We start from the raw sequence: 17,990 nt of genomic DNA, 5'->3' as shown, positions 1-17,990 counted from the left end.
AACAATCCACCTGCGCATACTGGGACGGTGAAATCCGTTGGCTTCGGATGACTTGAAAAATAAGCAAACAACCACACAACTGGAAGACAGTTGTAATGAATTAAAATAATTATTATTGAGCAGCGTTTGATGTTCGTGCATATTCCTACAGCGTAAAGGCGCTATCGTCATAGATTGACATTGTCAGAAGGGGGGATGATTTTGCTGTATGGTTTTACCAAATCACGTAACTGTGATGATGGCTGTGATGATGGTAGAACGATGATGCGTGGTGATCATGCCCATGATAAAGACGAGGATTTGGCATGTACAGGCGGTCCCCGCTCTTTGCAACGTTAAAAGCTTTCTTGGAAACCCCATCGGCGTAAATCTGATGTGTTTTTCCTCGTTATCAGCCATATTTAACAGGGTTTAGTGGGTAAAGGTCCACAACAACAAAAAACACTTCAGAATAACAAAAGCTCCACGCGTAAGTCACGTCCGAAACCTGACTCTGTTCGAATGCGTTCGAAGTTGTGTCGGAAGATGCGCCGTAAATCAAGTTTCTGTGTCGTAAATCGATGCTTGGGGTCATTATATAAAAGTCATAAACCAGAGACCCCCTGCAATAGGGTTCTTGCTTAAATGTCTCTACAACTCAAAGTACCTTGCATCTCACCTCAACCATTCCAATGCCCTTGCTGCATTCTAGCCCTCTAGAGTCTCTCCTCCCCAACACTACGGCCAAAGTGGAAATTGGTTTTTGTCTTTGCTGAATGCTTGAATTGAACTTGAAGTTAAACATTTCTGAAAATTCAATCTTCGTTCGGTCGTAACGCAAGCCTCGCTCCATGTCTGTTGCTGCTCGGTGTAATCGTTTAATTTTGCACGTCGCGTGAACACGCGTTAAGCGATGGCTCCGCCGCATGCCGTTCCCGCGCCGGTGTCAACGCGCGTCACGCCGATGGGCCGCGTGTCCCTCACCGCAGGTGGCCAGTCCGTCTACGGCAGCAGCGACGTGTGCAGCGACAAGTCGGGCCTCGTGCGGGACAGCTCGAGCGGCTCCTCGCAGTGCCCCGTCGACACCACGACGCACTCGGTGCGGAGGGAGGACGCGTCCTGCCCCTCGCGCGCCCACGGAGGTACCCTGGCCGCCCCCCCCCCCCCCGCTGCCCTCCCACCAACCACTGTGGCAGGCCGCACGCGTGATACGGCAGCGCCAGATGTGGCCTTCCAAGCTTGTGTTCACGCTTGAGCCCCGCTCATCAAAGGTGCTCAGCTGAGGACGTCCGGAAGGTTGCAACTGTTTTCTCCTTTATTGAGCCTGCTCACGAAAGCTTCCCTGCTAGGTCACCTGGTGAGATTTGGTCTCTTCTCCATAGTTCAACTTATATTGTTTTTTAGTTTAACAGGTAAGGCCCACTGAGCTTTATAGCTCTTTTTCAGAAGCGACCTGGCCACGAATGATAGCTCAACGAAGTGGCTTATCACGCGGAAAATGATAACAGCCAAATACTCTAAACGCACGTATATACTAAATGTGGAGGGAAAAACCGGAGGACCCGGAGAGAAATCCACGCGACCACGGGGAAGAGAGACACGCATACTCCAAATATACAGGCATCAGGGTCGGGATCGAACCCACGACCTGCATTACCAGTCGAGGGAGATAACATCTCCCCCACCTCAGATCATGCTCTCACCAAAGCTGCTTCCCTGCTAGGTCACCAGGTGAGATTTGGTCATTGTCATTTCCCCACGGTTGAGATTTCCTGTCAGGTCACCTGGTAGGTCTTTGTCCGGCACTGTTTCCTGCTTTGGTTGATCCTGGCCACCAGGTCCTCTTGTGTGTGGTGGGACCCCTCCATGGTTCAGCCTGCTACACCGGAGGTCATCACTTAGGGCACTTAGTAAGATTGGTCACGTGTCTCTTTTGTCTCTGCCCAATTAGGTTCTCTCTGTGGGGGGACACAAATTAGGCCAGATCATTACACGAGCTAACCCAACAAAAATCTATTATAAGTCGTTAAATTTGGCGTAGGGGGAAAAAAAAACTTCCGCTTTATTTTTGTACAATATGTATATTTGCAAAAAGAAAATAAAGGGGATATGCAGGTACTGTATGAAATTATGATGGTAATAAGTTATTTATTAATGTACAGCTCCAAACATTAACATTTTCATGTTTATTTAATAACAATAGTAATGATAATCTTCACCAAAGTGGTGGGGGTTTTAGTTTTGGTATTTTATTTTAGTTTCTTCTTGTTTTGATTTGGCATCCAAGCAAAATGTAAATACGGTGGCAGGAATTTCCAGGCTTCCCGCTGGTATTCGTTCCCAAATTACGGCATTTTAAAACGTTCACGTGATCTTCGTCATAATAATAATAATAAATGCACAGCCCCCTTTTTGTGAAACCCACTGCTGATGAAGGCCTCTCCACACCCACCGTGTCGGCCATAGGGGTTGTCTGACCGTACTTCACCCTGCTGGTCAAATGCGAGTTGGTGAAAGCGAGAGAGAGGGTCCGGGACCGGTTCAGATCGCTCATCGCCGATGTTAGCCGTGGCCGAGACTTGAACTCGAGCCGCTGGGGTTTCGCTAACCGCTACGCCACCCGTGTGACGTTAATGGGTCCGAAATTCCACAACATACTTCTGCTATCGCTGTGGAGCGAGCAGCTCATTGTTCGACGTGCACAATGCAATGCACGGCCACTCCTGGCGGAAGCGCCTCCACTAGAGGGAGTTCTGAAGCACCCCCGTATACGGTGTTTTGGCCTCATCTTCCAGAAGAAGCTCTAGAGAGGCCCTCTAAAGGATGTTTTGGCCTACATGTAGTATGTCTAGCAAAATGGGATTTAGATTTACATTTAGATTTCTTTTCAGGATTAGACACTCTGGTTCCCGACACTTGTATACGAGACAAAGAGACAGATGCCTCGCATAGCCACGTACACACACACGCGCACACACACAGCGCGTGCCACGTGCACACAAAGGCGCAGGCGGGTATTTGTGAATGAACATGCGGACCACAGGACTGCCGTCATCGTCACAAAGCGCGCCGCAAAAGGGAGAGACGGGCGCATGCAACGCAACAAAGTTCGCCGCCGTCTGCCGCCGCGGCGCACGAGACACACTCACGGGTCAGGGACAGGCACCGGGGCTGGGCGTGCAGGGAAGCAGAGCGACCTTACTGGGCCAGCGGTGTTCGAACAAATGGAATCGCGAGGAAGAAAACCGAAAAAGCCCCGCATCATGCCGCATTTTGCCCCAGCGGCCGCATCCGGTCGCCAATTTTTTTGTTGTTGTTGTATCACGAGATTTGGGGAGCGGGGAGAGGGTGGTGGAGGGGTGTTGAGGAGGAGAAGGAGGGCGGGGGAGGAGGAAGAAGGGAATGGTGGGGGGTGGGGACTTGGGTTGAAATCCGGGAGTTGGGGTGGTGGGGGGATGGAGCTCTGATCGGCGGGCCCCCCGTGTCGTCGTCGTTCGCCTTTGGGCCGACGAGACCCCGCAGCGGAGAGACGAGAGGGGCGGAAGTCGATCGGCGGTGACCCCCAGACGCACGTGGTGTCTGCCGTGTCCTGTGTTTGTTGTTTTGTCGATAACGGGCGGGCGAGCGGGCGAGAGAGAGAGAGAGGAGGAGGGGGCGAGCGAGCCTGTATCTATTATGGGCCGCCAGGAGCACAGGCCGTGAATAGCAGGGCCTGGTTTTTGTTTTGGGTTTATGATTGTTATTATTACGAGTTGGCCTTTGTGCCGAGTTGTCACTTTCTGTTTCGCCGCGTGCGGAATCGCACCCCGACGCGGGCGGATGCCCTTCGCTTGCCACTCGTGAGAATCCGAAACTCGGTGAGGTGCGATGCTGTGAGACAAACGTAAACGTGTTTTGGTTTTAACACGTAGGCTTTCGCGACCAATATTATTCATGATAAAGGTTTTTGGGTTAGATGGCGTTATTTCTAAATGTGTCGCTAACCCTCCACCACCCGACACGGCCAATCAGTAAAAAATGTGTCACGTTGATAAAAGACAAATAGTTCACTGCTTTAGCCCACCGGTGTGTTGAAGAGTGAATCAACATCATTTACAATTTTTGAGTACGACGTTTCGCTGGTTATTACATCCGGCATCAGCGGGCAATTTGACAGCATAGTTTTGGTTTTAGCACGGTTGGCCAATAACGCACCTCCAATTAGCACGGTTTAGCTACGTACGGTGCGAAAGAAGTTCAACATACATACATTATCGTTTTTGGGGATTGTTTACCTAGGAAGGCCTCGCTGAGTCTCAAGACTCTTCTTCAGGAGGCTCTTGCCAAGTTTTTTTTGGAGTACAGGGCGATGTTACGTTGAATCCCAATTGAGTAATTTTACAGGTAATTTTTTGTCAGCATGTGAATATTTGCCCAGTGTCAATTGCTCTTGTATGGGTTTTTTTTTAGAGCATCTGTCTGCGCACGACTGCAACGCAGACAGACAGGCGCCCTTTAGATCCGAAAGCTATCGCGTTATGTTTGCCCGTTACGATGCAATGTGTCGTGTGCTCACAGACTGTCGTCTAACAATATAGGTCAGCGAGAAGTAGGAGTGATATGACGCGTGCTGTCTTGAGTTCAAAATATCCCCACGAGTCGGAAGTAATTCATCGTTTTCCAAAACCGAACTGTTTTCGCTAGTGTGGCCGCAACTGTCACCACGTGCTGTGATGTGCGTGTCGTTTTACAATGTTGTTGTTGATAATAATAATAACAGTCTGTAATTGGATAGACTCCATCGAGTGTAGCGTATTTTGACCCGGTATATCCTAAATGTATTTGTTTTGACAAAATTTTAAGAATGTATATACATTTTTTTCAAATCTTAATGTTTTTAGGTCAGATACATATCTTGGGGGTTTTTTTTGGAAGAATATAGACATTTGTGCTTGGCCTTACTGATAGGCGTCAATGCCTGTGGAATGCACTCTACGTGTGCCTAGACTCGAACTCAGGATTTATTTTTCAGCTGGTCAGGCCCCATTGAGCTTAGCAGATCTTTAACGACTTGGACGACTACAGCCCAAGAGCGTTTGCAGTGGCGGCAGTTACAGATCATCGCAGGGTGAAGGGAATGCGCAAACTGACCAGCGCAAAAACAACAATTATTTACAGGAAACCCAGGCCGAAATTTGCTGCACACAGCAGGGTAAACGGTAAACAGTGCTTCACCGCTTCGCAGTTTTTGAGCAGAACTCCATTCTGTGTCTCCAAATGTAAATGCAAAATATGTTTAGCCCATCAGCCGATTGGCTCTCGAGACCAACATCGTCCAAAAAACCCCAACGCATTCATCATTAATAACACCGTGGCCTTAAAAAGGCGAGGCATGTATGGACACTGGGTGACGTTTCTGCTCGATGGCCCTTCCTCACGGCACGTAGAAAGGCCAGAGCAGAGAGGTAGAAATAGTTTCAGCAAGTAACCACTTGACTGATTTTGACCTTTTGTTATTTTACCGGGTAAGGCCCACTGAGCTAAATAGCAATTTTTCAGAAGCAACCCGGCCACAAATGATAACTCAACGAAGTGGCTTATCACGCGGAAATGTATAGCAGTCAAATACACTATGCAGCCATGTTTCTAAATGTGGATGGTAAAACCGGACAACCCGGAGAAAAATCCATGCGATCGCATGGAGATAGGACGCGCAAACTCCAAATAAACACCAGGCATCAAGGTCGTGATTGAACCCACGACTTCCTGTATACCAGGCGAGGTAGTTAACATCTCGCCACCGCGGCACCACTGCAGGGTTCCATCAGCCGAAGCCAGCCTTGTTAGGCAAACGCTGCTGGGTTGCACGCTTGTGTACGGCCACATCCGCGTGGAGCCAGAGATAAGGAAGTCTGTGCTGTGCTTTTGTGCTCGCCGTTTGATCTTATCTGCCGCCTTTCCACGCATCCTTCAGATGCATGCCTGCTGCTCGCGTTGTCCTTTAGAAAATTTTTTTTTTTTCATCGAGCCAACGAGCGAGCGAGCGAGCACGGATTTCTTTCGAGTTCCATTTAGTCCACTCGCGACGCCGTGGCACGCAAGCACACACACCCCGGACTCCCGCGACGCACCAATGCGTGATCTCGTCACCTCGCGTGCCCGCCGTGAAGCAATGACCAGTGCGGCGGTGTGATGGTCAGCACACAGTGACTGTTCGCTTCCGTCTGCCAGTGCGACAGTTGAAAGAAACACACCTCCTGCGAGTTTCCTTTAAATACCCACTGCCTCTGTCATCCGCCCAGCAGCGTGTGTCGGCACACCACCGTGAGTCGATCGGCGGGTCGCGTATGGTGGGGTGAAGTGTGGGTATTTCCACCTCTTCCGAGAAGTCTGACCGGCGTGAAATAGAAGGCAAAAAATACCCTCTAGAGCGGTTCCCTCTGGAGCTCCCTCCAGTGGAGGCCCTTCCACCTGAATTGGCGTGAACAAGCAATTGCAGGGCTGCACTTTTACCTTTTATGTACATGCACATAGCCCATTTGGCAATCCACTGCTGGATGAGGGCCTTCCCATGCCCGTGCAGGTCGTGGGGGTTATTCGACCGTACTTGGACCATGCTGGTCTGCGTGGGTTGGCGAGAGGGGCGTTGCGTGGAGACGCGGAGCGTAGAAGTACAGCGCAGCAACCGATTACACTGGTCAACACACTTTTTCTGGCATAAGGTATTCCAACGGTTTTTAAGGTAATTTTGGGGTGCCGATTCCAAATCTGGCATCAGTTTTTGTCTATCACATCAGGTTTTTGAGATATAAAATATTGCATTTTCAATAAAAACTGCAGAAGAAAAATCTTAAATAGATGTGGATATCTACATAAAATCATATTATAAACACACTATCCTAAAAATACAGCACCATATTTTAACACTAAAGCAGTCACAGACTCGCAACAACTTGCAATCATAAGTGACAGAGTTAATTTCGGGTAAAATCAATGAAAATGGGGTATGCATAAAATGAGATGTGATAGAGCAAATCTGAGATCAGATTTGGAATCAGCACCCTGAAATTAGTCTAAAACAGCTGCAAACGTCCAGGCCAGAAAAAAACGTTTTTTTGTTTGTTAACCAGTGTTATTACCACATCGCTCGCCGTGTAACCTCCACAGCATGTCGTGCATGAGCCGGCGGTCACCCATCCGAGCGGTCACCCGTCGCAGGCTCACTTCCCTACTTAGCCCGAGAAAGACCCGACAGGTTCGGGCAAGTGAATCCCGAGCGAGGAAGCCGTCATCCAGCGGTGGACTGACGTGTGCACGGTTTGACTTGCACGTGGGCAAAGGGGTCGGCAAACTCCGGGCTCCGGTGCCGCGTGCGGCTCTTTGAGGACCGCTTCGCGACGACGTTTATTTAAGGACCGCCGTCTCGTATTCACCCACCCGTGCGCAATTACGCCTCTCGAAATATTGAGGGGGTTTTTTTACAACCGAATAATAAAAAGAAAAATGGCAAATTTTTTGTTATTTTTGCCGCCGACCCCTTGCGCGTGGGTAAGCGCGGAACGGACGCACGCACGTGCCCCCCCACTCCCCCCCCTCGTGGTCCTGCGTGCGTGTGTGAAACTGGTTTCACAAGGTGACGAGGAGCAGGAGTGCCCGGAGCAATTAATCGAATGATTGCAGTGGCCACACCTGACCCCGGCCACATAAGAGAAACCAAATTTATCTGGCCGATGCGTTCACCCAACCTGTTATTACTTGCTTTGGATAATCTTTTGTCTTTTAGCTTTGGTAATATCAAATGTGGTGGAGGGAGGGTCGGGGGGAGTGGGTGGGGGTGACAGGGCGGGGGGGGGGTGTTCTTTTTAAAGATGTTTATAACCAGCCAATTGAATGTTAAAAGTCATACATTGTTATAATAATTCCTGCATCTTCTTGGTTCTTTCGGTAAAGTCACGTAGAATGGAAATAATAAAATAATAAAATAAAACATAATAAAAAAAATTATTACGTCACGTAGAATGGAAATAATAAAATAATACAGATAAAACATAATAAAAACAAAACAATGCTTTATTTTTATTATTTTATTATTTCCATTCTACGTGACTTTACCGAAAGAACCAAGAAGATGAATCCCTGCAGTCACGAAAGCTTTAAATCGATAATTCCTGCAGTCACGAAAGCTTCAAATCAAGTTATAATAATAATAATCATGTTAAGTGATACTCTTTCTTGCGTGCGTGTTGGTGACCCGATGATGTTGCTTGTCGTGCGGGCCAGGTTCTCCGTGCGGGGTGCTTCAGAGCGCCCTTCTGGGCCTGAGCCTGCTCATGAACCTGCTCTTCGGGCTGCTCTACCTGCACCACGGCTTGCCCTGGCTTCCCACGGCCTCTGCACGTGGCGGTCATGAGTCGACGGGTGCCTGACCACCGCCACCACCGTCACCACCACCACGACGACAACAACAACAACAACAACAGCGACGACGACAGCTTACGTCCGTAACGCGAGCATCGCGTAGCAAACGTCTCGGAGTGCTGAACCACCACGACCGCCGCCACTGTCACTGCCAACACCACCAAAAACGAAGCTATTTTTTTGGTATTTTTTACCAGGCAAGGCCCACTGAGCTATGTTTAGCTTTATTTTTGGAAGCGACCTGGCCACAAATGATAGCTCAACGAAAGTGGCTTATCACGCTGAAATGTATAGCAGCCAATTAATCTAACCGCATGTTTCTGAATGTGGACCACGGGGAGAACGTGCACACTCCAAATATACAGGCATCGTTAGGCTCAGGATTGAACCCACGACCTCCTGCATGCCAGGCGAGGTAGTTAACATCTCACCACCACGGCTCTCCAACCACCACGGCCACCTTACTCCCTCCAGATTGGAAATTAATCTCAATCGCACCGATAGGAATAAAAAACGGCTGTTCCGTATTTTTTTTTACGTGATCAGAGCTGCGATGTGATGTACAAACATTTATATTTGGAGTTGCTAATTTTCGGGAAAATTACGTCAACAAATCGGCGTCGTGGGTTCATTGCTGCATGTGACGGGGGTTGTTCTGAAGAACTCTATTGAGTCAACGCAGCGGTTCGCAAGCCTTTACGGCGGATTGGGGGTGGGGGGGGAGGTCGGTGGATGGGGGCACAGGCTGAGGCATGGATACCGTGCAGGAGAAATGTGGACTGTGCGCGGGGAATGTCGGCGCCACGTTGCGGTGACAAAACGCACGAACACACGATGTGAAACAAGTGTGGAGGGGGAGGTGGATGGGTTAGGGGGGGCACGGAGGACCTGTGGTCTTGATTGGGGGGGGGGGAGCACCATACCAAACCGGTAGAGAACCACAGAGTTATCGGTTGTTTAGCTGCCGCCTGCTTCGTGTTATGTGGGCAGTGTCTACTCATCTAGCCCTGTCTCTTAGGCAGGGTTCTAGCTATGACGCGATTCTCTTATTGTTGTCTTACTGGCCACATGATAACTCGAGCGAGAGCTGGCTGGCAGGCCCACGGGACATTGTTCTCCAGCCGGGACGATGAGTCGTGGAAGTCGATGAATGGACTCGAAATTTGTAATCGACTTCTTCGATTACGCGGAACCCCTTTAAAAAAAATGGCGGCCTCCCCCCCCCCACCTCCTGCCCTCTGAAGGTGGGAAACCCCCTACAAGCCACGCCCGGCGCGACGCGCTGTGCCGGTGCCGATTATGTCACCGATGCCCCCCCCATTACCTCTTGTCCAGCGGCACTCGTTGGAACAGAGGGAGGAGAGACTTTTTATTTCCTCCCCCCCCCCCCCATATTATTTTCGAATTATCCGTTCAGTCGAGTAGTCGAACCGAAAATCGGTAGCTTCATCGATTACTTAAATAATCGGATAACCCAGCGAGGGGGGGGGGGTACATCAAGTGTCACAAGGCCCTGCTGCGTATCTCTTCGCGTCTCGGCGGGCCGCTTTGAGGGCCTTTGTGGGCCCCTTTGAGGGCCTTGTGGGCCCCGTGTGGCTGATGCTGTCCGCGAGTTGAAGTGTCCGGGCCTATGCTCTGACTTCACAGCTGGGGTGAGTGGCTACACAGCGTTGGATTTTGCCAACTTGAAGCATCTCGAACAACTGTTAAAGAGTTAATGATGTAGCGCGCACACTTGCCTGTTTTCCCGAACACACTGTAACTTGCTACTTCATTTGATCCTTTTCAAACCTTGAAGTTAGGCAGGCCTCAAGTGGTAAAAATATCATTTTGGTGCTACTTTTTTGGTCTCCAGAGGCTGTTAAATAAAATAAATAGTTGCTTCTGTAATACGAGGGATGCTCCGAAAGTAATGCCTCATAGTTTGTTTTCAATTGAACTGATGTAAAATTTTGTAGATTTTCATTAATGGCAATGTGTAGAAAAGTGTGAAAATACGTTTTTCAACACAGCCTCCCGTTAATTTTCCACGCACTCAGGACAACGGCCGGCATTCCATCGCCACGATTTGTCAGATTTCTCGCAAGTCGGTCCACCCGAACTGTGCATTGGCCTCTGATTTTTCTCAGTGCTCGCGTGTTTCTTGTATGTGTAGTCTTTGCATCGGCATGTTGCACGAGGAGGATGAGGCATCTGCCGTCTAAATGTTCCGGACGTGTTCACTTAGTGCGGGCTTTAAATTGGGTGTCAGCGCAGTGGTAACACCTGTATCTCGCAGAACGAAGGGCCTGGGTTCGAATCCCAACCCAGTGCGCCTTTCTGTGCGGGGTTTGTTTGTTTCCTCCCTGCTCTGCATGGGTTTCATCTGGGTTCGCTGGTTTCCTCCCATAGTTAATGCCGACAAATGACGTGCAAATGACTCGATTTGTATCACACGCAGCATTAGAAACATCGACCCACTTTGTGCGAAAACCTGGCAGGACCCTCCTGAAAATGAGTATTGAGGCTTGGTGAGGCATTCCTGTGTAAACAAGCGTTTAAAAAAAAATAACAGATTAACGCGGTTGTTTGTAAAACAAAACGTGTGTGGTACATTATATCTAGAAATGAACAAACAAAAATTGAAAAAACGTAAGTTATTTTGGGACATCCCTCATAAATGTCGTAATACTTCATCAATCGCTGTATTTTAATGCGTGATCTGTCATCACATCTCGTATTCAGGTGATCGTTATTTTGACACTAACAGCCCAAAGGGGAGGGCATTTGTGCACTGATGTAGAGCATGGTATTAATCTCGTTATCCGCGTCAAGTACATCTTGCGAACAAATGCTTTTTGTAAATTGTGTATGCTGGAAAGACACAGCATCTTGTCAAGCTTGGTTTTGCGAATCGGCGAAAGTAAAACACTGAAGTAGTTGGTAAGAAACGGCACACGTGGAACGAGTTCGGACCCCTTGTACAGCTACTGTACGCTGATGCCTGCTGAGTGCACAGTTAACGTTTAAATCTTGATCGTTTAACTTAAGCAATCGTTAAAAACGATCCTTTTTTTTACATGTCTGTTGTTGTTGCTGTTTGGTTAGTCGGTGAACAGATGGTGCTTTCCCGACGGTGCTTAGTGGACACGGTTTTGCACGTCTGCTGAACGACGATCATTGCCACCACCAACGCAGTGTTGGTGTAGCAGCCTTAAAACATAAAACGAAAACAGACGAAATAACCTTTCAATGAGCCCTGGGCCCGAAATTACGTTTCGGTACCGCTCAAGAGTGGCTAATGCAAACAATAATTTTTTAGAAGCAGTTTATCACGAGCTCGCAAATACATAGGGTAGCAAGATCATGGAGGTAGCTCTCTTTTTTACGGAATAAGGTCATTATAAAGTAGGGTTACGTGGCGTGATTGAAAGAGAATATAATTTCAGAATGAAAAAAACAGTCATATGAGACGCAGAAATATCAAGCGTGTCTATGAAACAGACGACATCCCGTGCGTCTCTAGTAGTGGTGGACCCTGCCCATGCTGGACACACACAAGACAAAGATCCGCATATAGCCTAAACAGACTTTTGGGGCAAATGCTGTTAGCGAGCACCTATGAAGGCCGGCACGGCGCACGAGGTGGTGGGTGGCCGCCAGCACCAAGCCTGTCTGCCTGTCTCCCCAGTGGTGATATTTACACATCACAACATCTATTCATTTGAGGCTTAGTCGACCTAGGGGAGTCCCATGACCGATTGACATAATTGTGACTGGTGTTGGCCGTGAGTGGGAATCGTAGTCGGGCCACGGGTTCGTAGCGCAAACGCGCTAACCGCTGCACTCCCGCTTCCCCTAAGGGCAACACACACACACACGTGCACACACACACGCACGTGCACACACACAGCCTCTCTAAATAGGTGTCAGTGTCACCACAAAAACAACGCCCTCCTTTGAAGTGAGAAAGAGATAACGGGCCGACTTAAAATCTCATCTGCCAACTGTGACCCCTAGGCCCCGATAGAGCATTGAAGCAGTGCTGCTGCTGCTGCTGTTTGCGCTGCAGCGCAGGTCGGCTGCTGTGTTTACAAAATCTGGCCACTGTCTCAACATTCAGGCGGTGCGGCGTCGCTTTTATTTTAACGGGTGGAGGCCGTGCGCGGGTGTTTCTCGTGACCAATCGGTGCTCGTTTTCTCAATATCTGCTCTGCGGTTTAGATCAAAATGTCCTTGGTTTGACCGGCGCAAGCACTCGCTTGACCGCTGTATTGGTGCCTCCGGATGATTCATTTTCGTCCATGGGCCAGAGCAGAAATCGGTACCGCCTAAGGTGGCTCAATTGCAGTCGCACCGATACACTCATTTAACGCGTAATTCGCTGTTATCAGCTACATCCAAAACATTGGAACCAATAAGGCCACGCCACCTCGGGTGCTACTTGACAATTGCAAAATCTTCCGTGGGTTCAACGACCCTTTGTGGTGGACATTACAATTTTGTCCCCCGATTCAAAACGTTCTGTTCCTCATGGCCCCGCTGTGAGGGCGGGACTCGTGGTTGAGCGGGTGGGGTTTGTGGTTGAGTTGGCGGTGCTGCGTAAACGTGTGTGGGTGGATGGGGGTGCAGGAGGGAGCGGCTGCAAAAACACTCCAAACACGTGACGTCGAGTCTAAACGTGGAGGTGAAATTAACGGGAGGACCGCGGAGAAAAATCCACGCGACCACGGGGAGAGAGAACGCGCAAACTCCAAACATACGGGCAGGCATCGTCAGGGTCGGGATCGAACCCGCGACCTCCTGTATACCAGGCGAGGTAGTGAACATCTCGTCACCGCGGCGACCGGCTATAGACCCGAGCACGCACGAGGCTGCGCCTGACGATCGCCGCGATATGACGAGGGGGACCCATCGCGTGCCACGTCGAATTAACCCGAGTGGCCGAGTTGGTCTCGCGTGAAGTCTTAACCCGACCGCTCACGACGACTTTATTCAGAGTCATAATATTTACACTGGAGGAATCCGAGGAGCTATAAAGCTCTTTTTCACAGATGTCCAGTAGGGGCGGGTCAGACCCCCCCCCCACCCCCAGCCCCCACCCCCGATCTGATTGACGTTGAGCTTATTGCATCGTTGTTGCTTCGATTTCCTCGTGTGTAGAATCGCGTGGAAATGTTTTTTTTCGTGAGGATACTTGTCCATTTGTTTCCGAAGTTTCAAGCGACTATTAAGCTGGAGCGTTTATTGAGCAATTGAGCTGTGCGTGAGTGTGTGATTGTATTTTGGGTACGTTCATAGAATGTGCAAAAGCTATTGTGATAATACTGTACGTAAGTCACGTCGTTTCGAATGCGAGGTTTGTTGTCGCGGTTGTGCTGTACGTGTTTGCGGTGTGCGCCCAGGTTTGTGATGGTTGACCGGGTGCTGTGGCTGAAGCCTGAACACAAACGTGACGACACGTCGCCGGCTCGGACGGCTGAACGAGCACGATTTAAATTGCGGCGACGTAAACTTGAAAAAAATACACGACGCTTCTAAAGCCCTCTCCTCGGATCATTTTGGCAGCCGTTTAAAAAAAGTTGAACGAACGGAAAAATATTAAGAGGTGGCAGCGTTCAAGGAACTCTCCGATTGTTCTCAGCCGCCGTGACAGGAGCTCGTGTTGAACCGGTGACCTCTGGGGTGGCGTTTCGACAGTGCTGTGACCATTGCATCGCGACAGCAGACCCCCTCCCCCCCCCATCTGGCTAATCTTCGCAAAATCAGGCGGTCTGCCCTTGAGCGTGCGACTTACTGGGGCCTCCTTTACACGAGATGAGCGCCTATCGATGCATCGTCATCATCATCGCCCAGCCATAATTTTTCCATTCATCATCATTATTATTATTGGCTGTAATGTAGAGCGGTATAATTGTCACCTGAAATGTTCACCCCTAAATGTGAATCTAATCGTCGCGATTCAGGCTTGCACCCCCGATTTCTCTCAAGCTAACGGGAGCGAACGCAATTTTTCAAACGAACGAGAGAGCAAAAAAAAAACGTGTCAAAACCGAGGCGTGAAATCGAGAGAATGCCTTGAAACCTCAACAGGTTGTGGTAAATTGTTACAGTCCCATCATTGTTGTCATGTGTACGCAAATCCACGTATAAATATTGATGACCAGTGTGTGTGTGCGCAAATTGCCAAACTCGTTGGTGCAATTAGCAAAATCGCTCGAGTCCCTTTTTCAGTAAACATTGCGATGTAAAATAGCCGAACATATTATTGTATATATTTCCGTTGAAGGTGTGGCAGGTTTGTTGTAAAGTGTGTGATTGTGTGGAGCTGTGCGCTCGCTGCGGTGTGTGCAGACATTTCATTTGTGCTGTTATCTTTTTCACTCTTCTTATTCCAGACATCCGTAGTTAAGGTGGTCTCCTGTTCACGGCAGTCCACGATCACGACGTTTGTATAATGTATGGATGCGTTTACGACGCCAGGAGCTTGATTTGCGACGAATCAATAAACGCGACTCCGGAACGCGTTTGAACAGGGTCGGTCTCATTTCCGACATCACGTGACGTGGAGCCCTTGTTATTCTCCAGTATTTTTTTGCGTGTGGATTTTTACCGATGGAAACCCCGTTAAATACGTCTGATAAAAGGGGAAAAAACAACACATCGGCAAGTGATGTATCCACTGTTTCTACCATCTCGGAAAATACGATCCGATTTTCCACCACGGGGTTTCCAGGAACGCATTGTAACGTCGTGCGAACGGGGATCACCTGTACAGGCTGTAGATCAGTGTTTTACCTGTGTAGTAAGTATATATGGAGGCTTGACGACAGGATCGGAGGCACACTTATTTATTACACCAACACTGTTATTACAGGTCACCGGGCTACAGGGATTTCTCGACAGCTAACCCCTCTAGCCTATACCAACTCCTCCACTACGGGACTAGGGGAGGCTATCTGTCCCAGCTTGGTTAAGCTGGGATCCCGGCTCCCTGAGTCACCAGACCAGCTTCGTCTGGGCTCTCGGGGCCACGCCACCGGCTTGCCCTGGTCGGCCCTTAGAAGGACAGCGAGCCAGGGGAGCTCCGGGGCCTATACTAGCAGGTCTTCGTTCTTCACTGGTTAAAGCTGAGTCCCGACTCCCGAGCCTTTCGGCTCATCACCTTTTATAGGACTTGCCCCCAAGGGGGGGGCCCGTGGGGGATACACATGCGGACGTCGGTGCGAGCGCCACCCTTGTGTACGGCCGTAACCCCGCCCCTTGTGTTTGTTGGCCATCCGTGGCCATGCATAATCACACCTCAACATTCGTAGCCATGCGCAATTACACCTCTACACCTGTATGCACGCACGCATGCTGAGCCTCTTTCGCGCCGTACGTTGCCAGCCGTGCTTAATCGTTGTTTCTCAAGATTGTCACCACATTTGTTTAATAATAATAATGTTTAAGGGGGCAGTGGTAGCACAGTGGTTAACATGCTCCGCTCTGAACCCACCCATTGTTACCAACCCTCGATGACCCATTGTGGTGAAGTATGGTCAACCCCGCCCCTCCCCCCCCGTAACTGGCACAGTGTGGGGATACCTACATCCAAGAGTATATTGACAAAAAGGGGCTGTATGTAAATATACGGTATTTAACAATGTATAGCCCTTTGTCAATCCACTGCCGGATGAAGGCCTGCCTTGCAGGATTGTTTAACCATACTTCACCATCCTAGTCAATTTAGTTTGGTGAACGGAGCAGGTAGGGAGGGCGGGCCGGGGGTGCGGGTTGTCTGGAGGCCAGGACCGGTTGGCCGCGTCTGGGAATCTCACTCGCGATCCGCAGTGTGCCACCGACCAATGCGCCGCCCGCTCCACACTTTGTCACAAGCGTTCTGCGACGCCGAAACAACATTTCACGGCCCAAAAAATATTTGTTTTTTAATTACAGATCTCTCCTGCACTAGTCAGGTTAAAGGGGAATTTCTATTTTATTTTGAAATTCGGTGAGCGTTCGTCCGATCACAGAGGGCGGCGAGCATATTGCCGCACAGCAACAAAAAAAAAGGAAGTTTATGGGGCTTTTTATTTTTCTCTCCTCTCTCTCTCTCTTTCTGTCCTCCCTCCTTTCATCTGGCATTGGGAGAGCGAGGCAGGGGACAGCATGGCCGGCTCTGGAGATGCATTCCACCATTTGTGGGGAACCCGCATGCCCTCGGCCGCCGGGGAGGTCGTGTCCTTGCCATGGCACGACGCGGCGTGAGTGGCGCTGTGTGTGTGTGTGCGTGGCCCTGTGTGTGTGTGTGTGGCCCTGTGTGTGTGTGTGCGTGGCCCTGTGTGTGTGTGTGGCCCTGTGTGTGTGTGTGCGTGGCCCTGTGTGTGTGTGTGCGTGGCCCTGTGTGTGTGTGTGTGTGGCCTGTGTGTGTGTGTGGCCTGTGTGTGTGTGGCCCTGTGTGTGTGTGTGCGTGGCCCTGTGTGTGCGTGTGTGTGGCCCTGTGTGTGTGTGTGTGTGGCCCTGTGTGTGTGTGTGTGGCCCTGTGTGTGTGTGTGCGTGGCCCTGTGTGTGTGTGTGCGTGGCCCTGTGTGTGTGTGTGCGTGGCCTGTGTGTATGTGTGCGTGGCCCTGTGTGTGTGCGTGGCCCTGTGTGTGTGTGTGTGTGCGTGGCCCTGTGTGTGTGTGTGCGTGCGTGTGTGTGTGTGTGCGTGTGTGTGGCCCTGTGTGTGTGTGCGTAGCCCTGTGTGTGTGTGCGTGTGTGTGGCCCTGTGTGTGTGTGCGTGTGGCCCTGTGTGTGTGTGTGCGTGGCCCTGTGTGTGTGTGTGCGTGGCCCTGTGTGTGTGTGTGGCCCTGTGTGTGTGTGTGCGTGGCCCTGTGTGTGTGTGTGCGTGGCCCTGTGTGTGTGCGTGGCCCTGTGTGTGTGTGTGTGTGCGTGGCCCTGTGTGTGTGCGTGCGTGTGTGTGTGTGTGCGTGTGTGTGGCCCTGTGTGTGTGTGCGTAGCCCTGTGTGTGTGTGCGTGTGTGTGGCCCTGTGTGTGTGTGTGCGTGTGGCCCTGTGTGTGTGTGTGCGTGGCCCTGTGTGTGTGTGTGCGTGGCCCTGTGTGTGTGTGTGTGTGTGGCCCTGTGTGTGTGTGTGCGTGGCCCTGTGTGTGTGTGTGTGGCCCTGTGTGTGTGCGTGGCCCTGTGTGTGTGTGTGGCCCTGTGTGTGTGTGTGCGTGGCCCTGTGTGTGTGTGCGTGGCCCTGTGTGTGTGTGTGTGTGGCCTGTGTGTGTGTGTGTGGCCTGTGTGTGTGTGTGTGCGTGGCCTGTATGTGTGTGTGGCCCTGTGTGTGTGTGTGGCCCTGTGTGTGTGTGTGTGCGTGGCCCTGTGTGTGTGTGTGTGCGTGGCCTGTATGTGTGTGTGGCCCTGTGTGTGTGTGTGGCCCTGTGTGTGTGCGCGTGGCCCTGTGCGTGTGTGTGTGCGTGGCCTGTGTGTGTGTGTGGCCCTGTATGTGTGTGTGTGCGTGGCCCTGTGTGTGTGTGCGTGGCCCTGTGTGTGTGCGTGGCCCTGTATGTGTGTGTGTGCGTGGCCTGTGTGTGTGTGGGCCCTGTGTGTGTGCGTGGCCCTGTATGTGTGTGTGTGCGTGGCCCTGTGTGTGTGTGCGTGGCCGTGTGTG

General features: G+C 50.5%; 1 protein-coding gene across 1 annotated transcript in view; it reads left to right on the top strand.

Annotated features, from left to right (window-relative positions):
- TMEM201 (transmembrane protein 201) overlaps positions 1–16,823 on the top strand; it is a 132,517-nt gene extending 115,694 nt beyond the window's left edge. The window contains 2 exon segments of the mRNA XM_061566022.1: positions 969–1,121; positions 8,239–16,823. Coding sequence (XP_061422006.1) covers positions 969–1,121; positions 8,239–8,384 — 299 coding nt within the window. The 3' untranslated portion in view covers positions 8,385–16,823.
- Positions 16,824–17,990: the final 1,167 nt, after the last annotated feature.

The sequence above is a fragment of the Lethenteron reissneri genome, chromosome 36 (genome assembly GCF_015708825.2).
Source record: "Lethenteron reissneri isolate LAM-NWPU_2019-01 chromosome 36, ASM1570882v1, whole genome shotgun sequence".
NCBI lineage: Eukaryota > Metazoa > Chordata > Hyperoartia > Petromyzontiformes > Petromyzontidae > Lethenteron > Lethenteron reissneri.
Note: the sequence above shows the minus strand (reverse complement) of the source record. Positions and strands in the feature narration are given on the sequence as shown.